We start from the raw sequence: 12,637 nt of genomic DNA, 5'->3' as shown, positions 1-12,637 counted from the left end.
CCCCCTCTTTTCCCTATCACCCTGACGCTTAAAGAGATCCTCCAAAGTTACCAATAGAAATTTGTACAATATGTTATGAATTTGTAAGTACTTAAGATCCTTGACTGCGTCTTTAATTCTCTCTCGGCCTGTCCCTTTCCCCCCATCCCTCCCCTCTCTTCATTCTCTTTCCCTTGGTTCCCTGGTTGTGCTGCCAGGTGGTTAACACTCAGCCTGTCCTTCTGTGACCTGTCTCTCTGCTGTGAGGTGAGGAGCTAGTTTGTATGAGTGCCAATAGAGTCATTCTCTATTCCTGGAGGATCCCACCCCTCAGTTGGCTCACATCACCTCAGCTCCCCTCAGCTCCCACAGTCACTTGTTTTTCCCCTGTGCTCTGTCTGTCCTTAATCGATCCCTGGGCCAGGGAATGCAAGGGAGGGAGGGAGAGTGCAGAGAGACAGAGCCACTACTAAGGATGAATATGGAGAAAAGAAGGGAGGAAGGGAGATAAGGAGAAAGAAAGAGAGCAGCTGCCCAAAATGAATGAGGAGAGGGCAACGAGCAGAGACAAAGCAAATAGAAAAAGTGGAGAGTATTTAGAGGGAGTGCACACAGAGGAGAGGGAAAGTGCTGTGTTTCCATTCCCCTCTGGGTAGATGCAGTAAAGACAAACAGATTCCCTCTCTCCTCTCAAAGAAGATGGTCATGACTGACCTACAAACTGCCTATTGTTAGGAAGAGCATCCTGTGTAGCTCCAGTGTCCCCATTAGCTTCTGTTGTTAGAACACATCAGCTTGTAACAACCTGTTCTGGGGAGAAATGAATGTGTTAAACTGAATGACTGCATGGGGTAATACAGTGCACTGAGGTTATAGAATAAACCACGGATATGCCACTTTGATGAACCTTTATGGCCCTTTTTATTTTTGGTTGGAACTAGAAGGGCGATTGTGTCTTACCAAAAGCTATGTTAATGTGTGTTATGTTAAAATGTGTTTCTTTGCGCCTCGGAGTGGAAAGCAGACAAAGAAAACCCTCTGTCTTTGTCTGTGTGTTGCTGCTGTACAGGACAGACGGATGGTCGTGTGCCTCACGTGTATCTCAGTCTATTCCCTTTCTCTGGTCTACACCCTCCCCCGCTAACGATCTTATTACATAATGCTGCTACTGTTAAATCTGCCCTGTTCTATAACATTTATATTCCTCCTCCCCTTCCTCTTTCCTTTTGTCATTCTAAACCCAAGTGAACCCCCTATGGTTGACCCGTGTATGACTTTAGCTCAGGGAACATTTTGGACCAATGGAATAACAAAGGCATGTAAATGAGGCCAGCTTTCTTTCCGCCTGTCCCTCTGTCTGATAGGAGGCGGGCTTAGCACGTGCTATTGGCCGAGCCCTCAAACCACACTCTTCCATAACTCCTCCTCTTAGTACTGACTGCTCCCCACTGATTGGGCAGAGATGTGTGTGTGTGTGTGTGCGCGCAATGGCCCTGCTTCCTCTGGGTTCTTGCAGGACTGAAGTTTAGTTCCTCCCCCAGCCTCAGTTGAAAATGCCATATGTGTAAAAAATGAAATAAAAAGAACTCCGAGACATAGCCTAGCTAGAAACTTCTAGTCAGTCTTCATGTTCTATTTATACAAATGCTGTCTCAGAAGGACTGAAGTATTTTTTTTTTACATTGAGTTCTATGGGTGTCATCATTCCTGAACAGATGGTGCAGTTTTGGCAGAACTAGCAGACAGACTGGCTAATGTTCCTGCTCTTCCCCCTTCACCACTCCAGGCAGCCGCAGACCACCGGACAGACCCCCATGGTGTCCCCCCGGGCAGAGACTACCCCCATCCCTGTGCCCACCCAGGTGCGGAACTACCAGCGCATCAAACAGAACCTCTCCAACAGCCCCACCACCACGCTCTACGGCTCACACAGGTAAGAGACTGGGGAGGGTTAGGGAGGTGCCACTATCCTGGGGGGTTCCCTGAAGTACAGCTGTCATGGTTAAGAAGTTGTTTGTTTTGTGGCTGTTCAGAGACTAGTCTATCTTGTTGTTTGATCTCTGATGACTAACCTTTGGGTTTGGAAAATTTACCTTCAACTCTGTCAGTTATTGCATCAGGCAATTAAGTTTCATCAGTTCAGTCAGTGGATATTGCTTGTGTTGTGGTGTGGTGGGGGGAAGTGCTTCAAGACATCTATAGAAAGGGAGGGAATAGGAAAAGGTTTTGAATCTCCTTTCGAGGCAAATTAGTTTTATTGTTGTGCTTCTATTGACTGTTGTGAGAGGAGATAAGAACATTGCCACAGGGATTAGTATAAAGTTCCTGTGGTGTTTTTCCATTGAGACTTACCCCCACACCAGTGGGCAGCCAGGGTTTTATGTTAATGTGAGCTCTAGTGTTATTGTGTTTCCATCAGGAGTGTGACACTAGAGACTTGTAGTGAGAAGAATCAACAACCTCTGCATCATCAAGACTGTTGCTTTGCAAGAATGTGTTAATGTTCAAAGTTAGCCAGTGTTATGTAAATGCAAGCTGAAAAGTACCCAGGGTCTTACCTTGGCTCCAACTTAGAGCAGGCCCGCCGGAGCCATGTCCCAGTGAGACATGGGTACCGGCCCACATAGATGGAAACAGAAAAGTCTGAGCCTTTTGCGTAAGCTACTGGGGTAAATCCTCAATGGAAATGCGGTACTGGAGTAGCCTAGCTCCACAGTGAACCCTCAACCCTACACCCCCTACTTACCCTCACCACAGGGCACCAAAGCTTGGGCAGCGGGTACTGAGTAGCCAGCCTCCCCATTTCCCTTGGCCCTGGGTCTGACTCTGGAGTCCTCCAAGGAGGATTAAGCTCTCTGTCACAGACCGACTACCCTGTCCCTTGACCATGTCTGGGCTAGTTAACAAGTTAGCGCTTAGCGCTAACAAGAAGAGATGAATGCAGAGCGCTAGCACAGCAGACTAGCAGAAAGACAGTGTGCAGACATCTCAGGGGAAGACTGGCTTCTATATGTGCCAGGCTGCTGCCTACGCTTTCTCTGTTCGCCATCTTTTTTTTTTTTTGAAACTCCATACATCTCTCAAGAGAGGAAGTGCAGGAGAAAGAGTGGAAGAGTACTCGCTATCAGCACAACAGTTTTCGCGAGGATAGGCTAACAGCTGTGTTTTGAAGTCCTGTGCTTGCAGCGTGACAGGGTTGTCTTGGCAGCAAACTGACGGTCGCTGAATAACTCAGGAAGTTTATATTAGAACCAAGCGAAAAAGGCAACAGTTAGACACTGAGCTGAGGGAATGGAATCTAGCTAAGCTCATTGACAAAAGGTGTATTAAATGTTAATGTTTTCAGGTGTTTCAGAAAGGTTATTCAAGTGTTATTTCATGATAAACATGAAGGACGGTGGTTGGAAAATAGAGCTTCGCTGTAAGCTGAAAATAAGGGTGAACTGTTAGACAAGTAATGAAGCTTGCTGGTGTTGGTTCTGGTGGACTAACAATGAATGTGTGTAACATTTTTGGTATGTATGTTCTGTATATTTGTGATATCTAAACCTCCATTGTGTGTGCTTGTTGTCTATGCAGGTCTGGTACAGTGAGGCGGTCCAACACCAGTCCCATGGGTTTCCCTAAGGTTGGCTCTGGGTCCCCCAGCTCTGCAGACTGCAGCCCTCAGATGACAGGCAGACGTCTCTCTATAGGCAGCTCCCGCCCATACTCCCCCTCACCTCTGGGTAAGAACATGCCCCAACATGTCCCCGTCTCATATCATTCAACACTCCTGGCATCATAATTATTTCACATTGAAATTTCTCATTGAAACTGCATTAATATGTCTGTTTCTCTTTAAGTGGGCACCATCCCAGAGCAGCTGGGTCACTGTTGCTGTGGACACCCTCAGGGCCATGAGTCCCGCAGCCACAGCTCCTCAGGAGGTGAGTTCAGTAGACTGACAGACATACAGACAGATAGAACCAGGCTGGGTTTCCCAAAAGCATCATGGCACTAAGATCATCCTAATTCCATTGAAACTAAATATGATCTTAGTGATATTATGCTCTGGGGAAACCCAGCCCAGGATGACTTTTTAAGGAGACAAAGCCAGCTACAGAAGTGTTTACATGTTCTTCCCTCCTCCCCCGAGGCGGATGTTTATGCCATGAGTCAGGTTATTTTTTAAGTAACAGGTGTTCCATTAACGCTCTGGGAGGGAGGTTGTGTGTATGGGAGTTGAAGTGTTTCACCCACCCATCCACGCAGTTCTCACAAGTGTGTCACTATTTGAGTCAAGAGGCCAGTATCCATGGCAACCCCAGTGAAGTAAGTGGGACTTACCCTGAGCAAAACAGTGCAGATACAGTTAGTTCTTAGTCTCCTTTAGGAAACTTGATGACCTACTAAAGAAAGTTTCCAGGTTCTTTTTGAACTTCTCAACAGCAATCCTGTGAATGAACAAGACGCTCATAACAACAGGAACCTAGTGGCCCTTTACTGCTGCTATTTTTGACTTGGTTTACAGTGGAAAAATACACATTTCAAGACTGTAGAGCCATCTAGTGGTGAATTTTAAATCTTCTCTAGATCTGTATGCGCTAACTCCACTGACACTATACTAACACTAATGTAACTAATGATCGCCACTAAAACAATTATTAATGTGAAACTTAAACTTTTACATTAAGTGAAAAAAAAATGACTTGTATGAATGACTCTCTGTGTGTCTCTTTTAGCTTCTCCAGTGCCGTCCTCCCAGTTACTGGGTGGTCGCCTGCAGAGTGCCCCCACCCTGACTGAGGTCTACCACACCAGACAGAAACTCCACAAGCATCTGTCAGACCCCGTCCAGCCCTCCACCTCCAACTACCCCCCCAGCCACTCCCCCCACCTGGGTCGCCCTGGCAACCTGGGCACCTCCCCCACCAAACACCTGGGCTCCTCCCCCCGCTCCTCTGATTGGCTGACGAAGTCGCCTCTGCCCACAATCATTGGCTCCCCCACCAAGGTCGGTTGAGTTGATAACCATTTTGGCATATTTTAATCATTAGCCTAATTCTGTTTTGCGTGTCCTACTTACCACAACCAGTAACTGTTGACCTCTATGTCCTTGTTCAGCCCGTCTCGGCCCCATTTAAGATCCCTAAGACGCAGGCGTCCTGTAACCTGATGGCCCTGGTGGACAGTCCCACACCCACTAAGACCCTGGCTGATGCACGGGACATCTGTGCCCACCACTGTACCCCCTACCCCAGTGGGCGCCAGTCTGCCCCTGAGGCCAGCAGGACCACGTTTGGCAGGTAAACGGTGCGCTGTTGTCTTTTTCTCTGTCTCCTCATTCTCTCTGTGTGGGTAATTATATCTCTTCTCAATGTGTTTCTCTCCCCAGGTCTGTCAGTACTGGCCGTCTGTCTGAACAGCCAGTCAGAATCACTCTAGGGGGACAGCCCTACCAGGGAAGCACAGACAGCCTCAACGCAGAGCGGCCCATGGATACAGGTAAATATACACACACACACGCACGCTGTCCTAGTTTCATCCTCCCAGGTATAAATAATGGAACAGATGTTTTTACCATTAATTAGAAAAGAGCTGGAGACTGAAAATGAGTCGTGAAATAACCTAGCTGGTAAACTGACCTGGACATCAATGGTTTAGTAGATAATACTTACCCGTTGTCCCAAAGAACAACACAAACACGTACCAGTCTCTCTGCTTTATCGATTCTCGCCCTGCATGAACTGCTTGGATTGGCTGCTCTGACAGGACCTTCCTGTGTAACAGAGAGCTTGATTGGCTTAGTGTGAATGACCGCCCCTCCCTCCCTCCCTCCCTAGCACCAGCAGGACCGTTTGGGCTGGCTCAGCCTCGGGGTGGGGCGGCGAGTCCCCGGACTGTTCTCTTCACCGTGGGCTCGCCCCCCAACAGCAGCACCCCCCCTACCTGCAGCCACCTGGGCACCCGGCCGCGCACCACCTCAGGTGAGACCGCTCACTGCATCAGCGGCTAACTGCTAGGCTAACCGCTTGCTAAACCCCACTTCCCAAAGCTACACCCTCTTAGCTAACCTGCTAACGCTAATTACTACGACTCGACTCAATGTTTCCTACCTGGAGTGAAGTGACTCCCGTGTTGGTGGTTCCAATGCCCTGAGATACATAACTGCTATTTAGTGGGCAGTCTCTCTCCCTCTCCTTGTGCTGTTCATCTTAGTGGGTACTATCAATAATACTCTGTCTCAGTGGACTGAACTTTGTTCTGGAAAATGTTGTAATTATGTTATCTTAATCAGAAATTCTCTATAGTTCAAATTCAGCCAATTAAAGGAGCAATCAAATTATGCCAAAGTGATAGGCCTACATATTGACACACATCAACAACAAAGTTATCCTCGCTCTCTGTTTCGCGCTCTCTCTCCCTCTCTCAGTGGGCTCCAACAGTTCGGCAGGCTCCCTGTGCTCCACCAGTGGGCGGGTGTACGTGGGCTCTCCTCCGGGCATGGCCATCGGGACCTCTCCCCCAGGGGGTGCAGAGGCAGGTCCCAGCAGCCTACGCTATGTCCCCTACGGCACCTCTCCCCCCAGCCTGGATGGATTCATCACCTTTGAGGCCCCAGAGCTGCCTGAGGAGACACTCATGGAGGTGGGAGAGGGGGCCCATTTTGTGTGTATGTGTGTGTGTGTGGCATTTCTATTTGCACACGTCTTTATGTAATATCTGACCTGTATCATGTGTTTGTGACTACAGCGAGAGCACACAGACACTCTGATGCACCTACGGATGATGCTGTCCTTCACTGACTGTGTGCTGGAGATCGCAGCGGTGCGAGCAGGAGGGGCAGACTTGGGCGTATCGGCTGCCTCCCTCTACCCCCCTCAGGAGAGTGTGGTAGTGGACCAGATCAGCCAGCTCAGCAAGGAGTGGGGGTAAGGGAGAGACCAAAAATGGGGGGATGGGGTTCAGTTTAACTGAAAGTATTCTGGTTTTAGTTTGGACCCAGACCTGTAGCATTTCATCATAGTGAGGCACAAAAACATCAGTTTCATCACAATTTAAATTATTGTTGTAAAAGACAATTATTATGTTTTTAAGAAAGAAAAGCCATGGAAGCCGTATAGGTTAGTAATGTGTGCTGTGCTACCCTCTACAGGCAGGTGGAGCAGCTGGTGCTGTACATGAAAGCTGCCCAGCTCCTGGCCTCCTCCCTCCACCTGGCCAAGGCCCAGATCAAATCAGCCAAGCTCAACCCTTCCAGCGCCGTCAAGCAGGGTAAGACAAAAATCCCCAGACCGGTACAGTGGCATTACACTATAGTATTTATAAACTGCATACGAACTTAAAACACACATGTATAATACTTAGATATAATTAATTTTTATTTGAACATAACTAACTTTCTCTCCCCCTCCCTCACCCCCTTCTTCAGTGGTGAAGAGTCTGAACGAGCGTTACAAGAGCTGCATCTCCCTGTGTCGGCGGCTCACAGACAAGCTGAACCACTTCTTCTCAGACAAGCAGCGCTTCGTAGACGAGATCAACAGCGTGACCGCAGAGAAACTCATCTATAACCACGCTGTGGAAACGGTGCAGTCTGCAGCTCTGGATGAGATGTTTCAGCAGACGGAGGACATAGCCTACCGTTACAACAAGGCTGCCATGCTGCTAGATGGCCTGTCCAAGATCCTCCAGGACCCTGCAGACATCCAAAATGTGGCCAAGTGTAAGTATCCACGTGCCGGCCTTAACTGTAGACTGAAGACCAGTCTGTTTCTGCTACACCATTGTTATGTCATGTATGGCCAAAGCACAAATCCATCTTTCAACCAGGCTCCCCCAACAGGCTCTGTCAGAGACCAGACAAGCTCATCACATTGTACTGTATCAGAGACTCTGGTGTATTGGACATGGATATTAATATGGACAGTCAAGTGTGTTAACTAGAGTCTCTTGTGAAAAATCCCTTTGACCTCTTATCTTTAATCAGCACTCACAGGCTTACTTGAACCACTTAGTCCAGCTCTGAGCTTCTTTCAGATGAGGCTTCAATCAGATGAGGTTTAGAGTGCACTGTGCTTCTCTGAAAGTGTGTGGGGCATGGTAGCCAGGTCATTGTGACATAGAACAGCAGCTACAGTCACTGTAATCTGACTGTGTGTTTGTGTCTCCTCAACAGACAAGGCCAGTGTGGACCGGAGAATCTCTGCCCTCTGCTACTGCACCGTCACACTGTATGAGTAGCAGACCACACACACATATCAGGGGCAGTTGTGACCTCTCTGTCCCCCTTCTCTGCCCAGAGGGACCACTCTACCCTGACAATAGAACATTGAGGACAAGCACGGAACCCCAATGTTCCCTCACGTAGCAGTCCAAGCACCTTTCCGTTTAGATTTTTTTCTGAGTTTTAGGAAACAACACGGCAGATAGTATAACACCTTCTTTGGCATCGCAGACTGAACGATGAAGTGCGTGAGAGATGATGCACACATTCAATACCAAAGATGATCCAATGATCCTGGAACTGAGACATTCACAGGACATGAACAAGACGCAGGCATCTTCTTGCGCACTGTCTGTCAACGGACTCCTTGAAGAGAGTGGGATGAGGACACAAACTCTACCCAGCTTTTTGTATCTGACTTGCAGGATTTTTACATTTTGTACCAGAAGAAAGAGATTGATATAAGGACAATGACAATCTATCATGGGCCCAGAGACTTATACACCCATGAAAAATACATATTTTTAATGCAAATCACAGTGGTTATTATAATGTAAAGGTTTTTACTCTGTATTAGTATTGTTGTTGTGATTATTTATTGTTTTGGAATAGGAGGCTGTTGTGATGCCTGTCTGACATCGTCTTTAGTATTGAAGTGGAAAGAAGGAGTATATGAGATTAGTCCATTTTAAAGGCGTATATGAGATTAGTCCATTTTAAAGGAGTATATGAGATTAGTCAATTTAAAGGCAGTCAGTCTAGCCAACCCTGTAACAAATACACATACTCAAACGCCAAATCACACACTTTACAATACATGTACATACAAGAACACACAGTTTTACACACATGGAAGGAAGCCTGAAGAGCAAACAACCATGTAGATTTGTAATTAGATATTTTTGTTTTGTTCATTTGTTAGCTGAAGCACTTTATTGTGAAAAGTGGGGGGGACACTTTGTCCTGACAGGTTAGGAAAGAGAAATGTGAAGGCTGTTAGTGGTAGCTCAGGTTGGTTAAAGGGATGGGGGTGGGGGGGTTCTCTCTCTCTCTCTCTCTCACCCTCTTCAGCCCACAACACCACTTGCCCTGCCACAGCTCTCCCTCTCATTGCTGCGCAACCTGCTTGCACACTCTGACTGTTAAGTGTTGCCATGGAAATGGGGTGAGGGGTCGTAAGAAACGTCCAGTCTCTACACATCCCACACCACTGGTGGGCGTTTAGAATAGTATGGCAAGAAGAAGCCTGTGGGTGACACAGAATCAGACTAAAACGTATGTTTTCTTTGCCCCTGGAACTTGTAGCGTTGACCAGCACATGCCCCTAGGCATTTGGGGAGGAGAGGCTCCTGGTCAATTAACCAAGGGAGAACGCCCCTCTCCAGGGTGAATCAAGACAAAACAGTCAAATTACTTGAGTAGTTTTCGCTAAATAATACAGAAACAAGCTTTTTTTATGTTCATACATGAATAACTGTAACTAATTTCCAAGTAAATTGATGTTTGCAAAAGTGTAAATATTTGTATGTTGTGCATGTGATTTTGTTTTCCTGAGTGAATGTGTGTGAGAGCACAGTGAGAGAGTGAGGGGGTCAGTGTGCGAGCCGACGCCATTGGATGCCCTGCCTCTCGATCAAAGAGCACAAACATTTGTATGTACTTTTAACCACGCCTGTCACGGGTTCAAGTCAATCTGTCCCCACTAGAGGTCCCTGGCACAGAGGAATGTGCCAATCACAAGGCAGCTGCTCCAAACATCTCCACACAACCTCTTCTTTATACTAGGACTGTTCATATACTATACCGGATTGGGATTCTGTGTGGAGAGATCAAATCTACTGTGTTGGAAGTAAAGAAAGGCACTGCCTAGCATCCATTCAAGTCTGCTCTGCTCTCTCCCCAAGCAGCTGCTGTGCTTGCAATGCAGTAATGTTAGTGAGTCTGCACACGTCATGTATGCAAAAGGCCAGTGATCATATAAAGTCCATTACAGAAGAAAAGCTGCCTCCTAAGCCTATTTGAAAAGTGGGCAGAGTCCTTTGATTTCCTATTGTACAAGTGTAAATGCGTAAACTTGCAACTGGTGGCCACTAGCTCTTTTTATGATGTACTGTTCCTTTTTTATAGACATATCCAAGTTTCTGTGGTTTATTTAGTTTTTGCTCTTGTGCCCTCTCCCTTTGCACGTGAGCACTCCGCACCACAAAAAGCCTTTTCTGCACACTGAGTGGCGGGAGAAGGACATTAAAACAGTCAGAAACTGTCTGAACATACCAAATCCATGCATCTATTTATAGCGCTGTAGATTTAGGCCACACTCCCTCACTAGCAGTGTTTTATTAAGAATGGAGTACTAACGATGGACTGTTTCAGAGACGAACCATTGGTACTAAGCACATGTTATATCCCGTAGAGTGAATGTATTCACCCTCCCAGTCATTTGCACCTCAGACTCCAGCTGAATGCATAGCAACCCTTGTGATGGTTAAGCCCCCCTCCCCTGAACTGACCATGACAATGCAACTGAATTTCCACACACCTATTTTTCAATGAGAAATGTTGATGTGTTACTTGATGTGAGTTAAAGGGCATCTTTCTTTTATGGAACTCTACAAATGCAGCCTTTGTTAATTAAAAAGAAAAGTTGGAACTACATGCATGGTCTGTATTATTTCATGGAAAATACTAATATAACATTTGTGGGTCCCTTATTAACACTAGAAAAGCCGGGCCTCGTGGGACCCCCATTTGAGCCAATGAGCAGTCATTTTCACTCTAACATTCACTAGATGGAGCCAAATTCCTGCTTCAAAATACTGAATGTTTCAAACCATGTCAATCTCATGGACCATCAGTCCATAGTTACGATGGTGGTTATATACAGTTTGTGTGGTTACATTTCTCCAGCCCCATACCTTAGCTGGATAACTTTTTTATCTGTCTAACAATCAAGCATCCCCATCCCTACAGATTCTGATAGCAAAACTTTCACCACAGATAGCATAATTAGCTACACAAGGGGCTCATTCACTGAACATCGCCTAATAAATGAACAGGATTCTAAAATCACACGGTTCTCTATGGAACAATTCTAACTCTTCCAGCCACTCCACTATTCACTGCCAAATAGAAAGTGACAGATAGGGAGGGAGGGATATTTTAGGACTGTGTTACTGACAATGTTTTCTGAGGACACAGCAAATTATTTATCCTTGAAACAAATTCGCAATACAAATGGATCTAGTACACAAACTGTTTGTGGCAACCTTCTAATCTCACCTTCAGCTGTTTATTTTTACAGACCTGAACAAGTCCAGTTAGAGGATAGATGTGGCCAGGTTCCCAAATTCTGCTGACAAGACCACTTCTGCGAAAAAAGAAGGTAAGCCCACAGTTGTATAAACATATTTTTTCTCTCTCTCAACTTCAATGTTTTTCATACCTGCCTCTTCATCTGTCTGTAGGTAGGTATGTGTATGTGTTGGGGCCCACTCTCTGTCATCATACTGTGAAAACAATGAATGTAGCCCAGAACCCACAGGTGGACAGCGGGGAGCCCAGTATTGTGCTGCAGGAGATGTTGATCATAATTTCTCCCACTTGGCCTTCCCATCCCTCTCGTTTCCTCTTAAAGCTTTGTTAACACCCAGAGCAGAGCCCCTGTTGTTTATGTCTACATCAACCATTTGTCAGTTGCTATGGATGGCCTTCATCACCACATTGAGGTTGCAGTAGAAATAAAAAACTAAAAGCATGGAATCCATTAGTCTGCATTATTGGGGACGTTTGCCTTTGCCCAAATTAAATATGTTGCCTTTTATTACTTAGATTTCCTAAATGCCATCTTAAGATTTAGGCTAAAGGCTACATAACATTGTGAAATTCTGTTAAGCATTCCCTTAATAATAGAGTGTTTCTAGATAGCCTACTGTCTGTAGCTTACAGTATCTATTATCAATTTGGGGTTTCCTATTTTTCATTTATCATCAGCCACATTTTTCCTAAGGTGTGCAAGTACCAAAAAATATTCTCTATTTATTTTAGCCAAAAGGGCTATATTTGCTAAAGTAGAACCCAGTCATTGTCCGAGTAAAAACAGACATCCTATAGAGTACCACAGTATGAGTCATAATACCCATAAAACCTAGCGGTCAATCGGGGAAATGGTTCCAATCGTTTTCCCACAATTTTTTACTAGGGGATTTTAAAGCACTTCAAATAAGGGCTGTGTTTCGTGTAGGCTTATCCTGGCATGATGTTTTGATAACCGTGTAAATATCTGTAGGACAAGGTGACATTTATCAATATATTCGCCTGAATTCCCCCCCCCCCCCCCCCACACGGACACACTCACACTATCATAAAGAACTACATTTTCCATGATGATCTGGACGAGACTGTCGAATCGAGACACATATGATAATCTCTAGATTAACTCTAATGTTAGCT

At 45.9% G+C, this 12,637-nt stretch overlaps 1 protein-coding gene across 2 annotated transcripts in view; it reads left to right on the top strand.

Moving 5' to 3' along the window:
• Nucleotides 1-10,843, top strand: part of LOC115163563 (serine/threonine-protein kinase ULK2-like) — a 55,762-nt gene extending 44,919 nt beyond the window's left edge. Inside the window, exons 15-26 of one of the 2 annotated variants that reach the window (XM_029715558.1) lie at nucleotides 1,766-1,912; nucleotides 3,559-3,707; nucleotides 3,825-3,908; nucleotides 4,704-4,975; nucleotides 5,086-5,267; nucleotides 5,357-5,466; nucleotides 5,805-5,948; nucleotides 6,395-6,609; nucleotides 6,715-6,893; nucleotides 7,118-7,236; nucleotides 7,394-7,687; nucleotides 8,141-10,843. In XM_029715558.1, the coding sequence (XP_029571418.1) occupies nucleotides 1,766-1,912; nucleotides 3,559-3,707; nucleotides 3,825-3,908; nucleotides 4,704-4,975; nucleotides 5,086-5,267; nucleotides 5,357-5,466; nucleotides 5,805-5,948; nucleotides 6,395-6,609; nucleotides 6,715-6,893; nucleotides 7,118-7,236; nucleotides 7,394-7,687; nucleotides 8,141-8,205 (1,960 nt within the window). In that variant the 3' untranslated portion in view covers nucleotides 8,206-10,843. The remainder of the gene's footprint in view (nucleotides 1-1,765; nucleotides 1,913-3,558; nucleotides 3,708-3,824; nucleotides 3,909-4,703; nucleotides 4,976-5,085; nucleotides 5,268-5,356; nucleotides 5,467-5,804; nucleotides 5,949-6,394; nucleotides 6,610-6,714; nucleotides 6,894-7,117; nucleotides 7,237-7,393; nucleotides 7,688-8,140) is intronic. The other variant, XM_029715559.1, reaches the window with a different exon arrangement.
• The last annotated feature ends 1,794 nt before the right edge of the window (nucleotides 10,844-12,637 follow it).

This window comes from Salmo trutta, chromosome 26, assembly GCF_901001165.1.
Source record: "Salmo trutta chromosome 26, fSalTru1.1, whole genome shotgun sequence".
In the NCBI taxonomy this organism is placed as follows: Eukaryota; Metazoa; Chordata; class Actinopteri; order Salmoniformes; family Salmonidae; genus Salmo; species Salmo trutta.
This window is presented reverse-complemented; position numbering and strand designations above follow the sequence as displayed.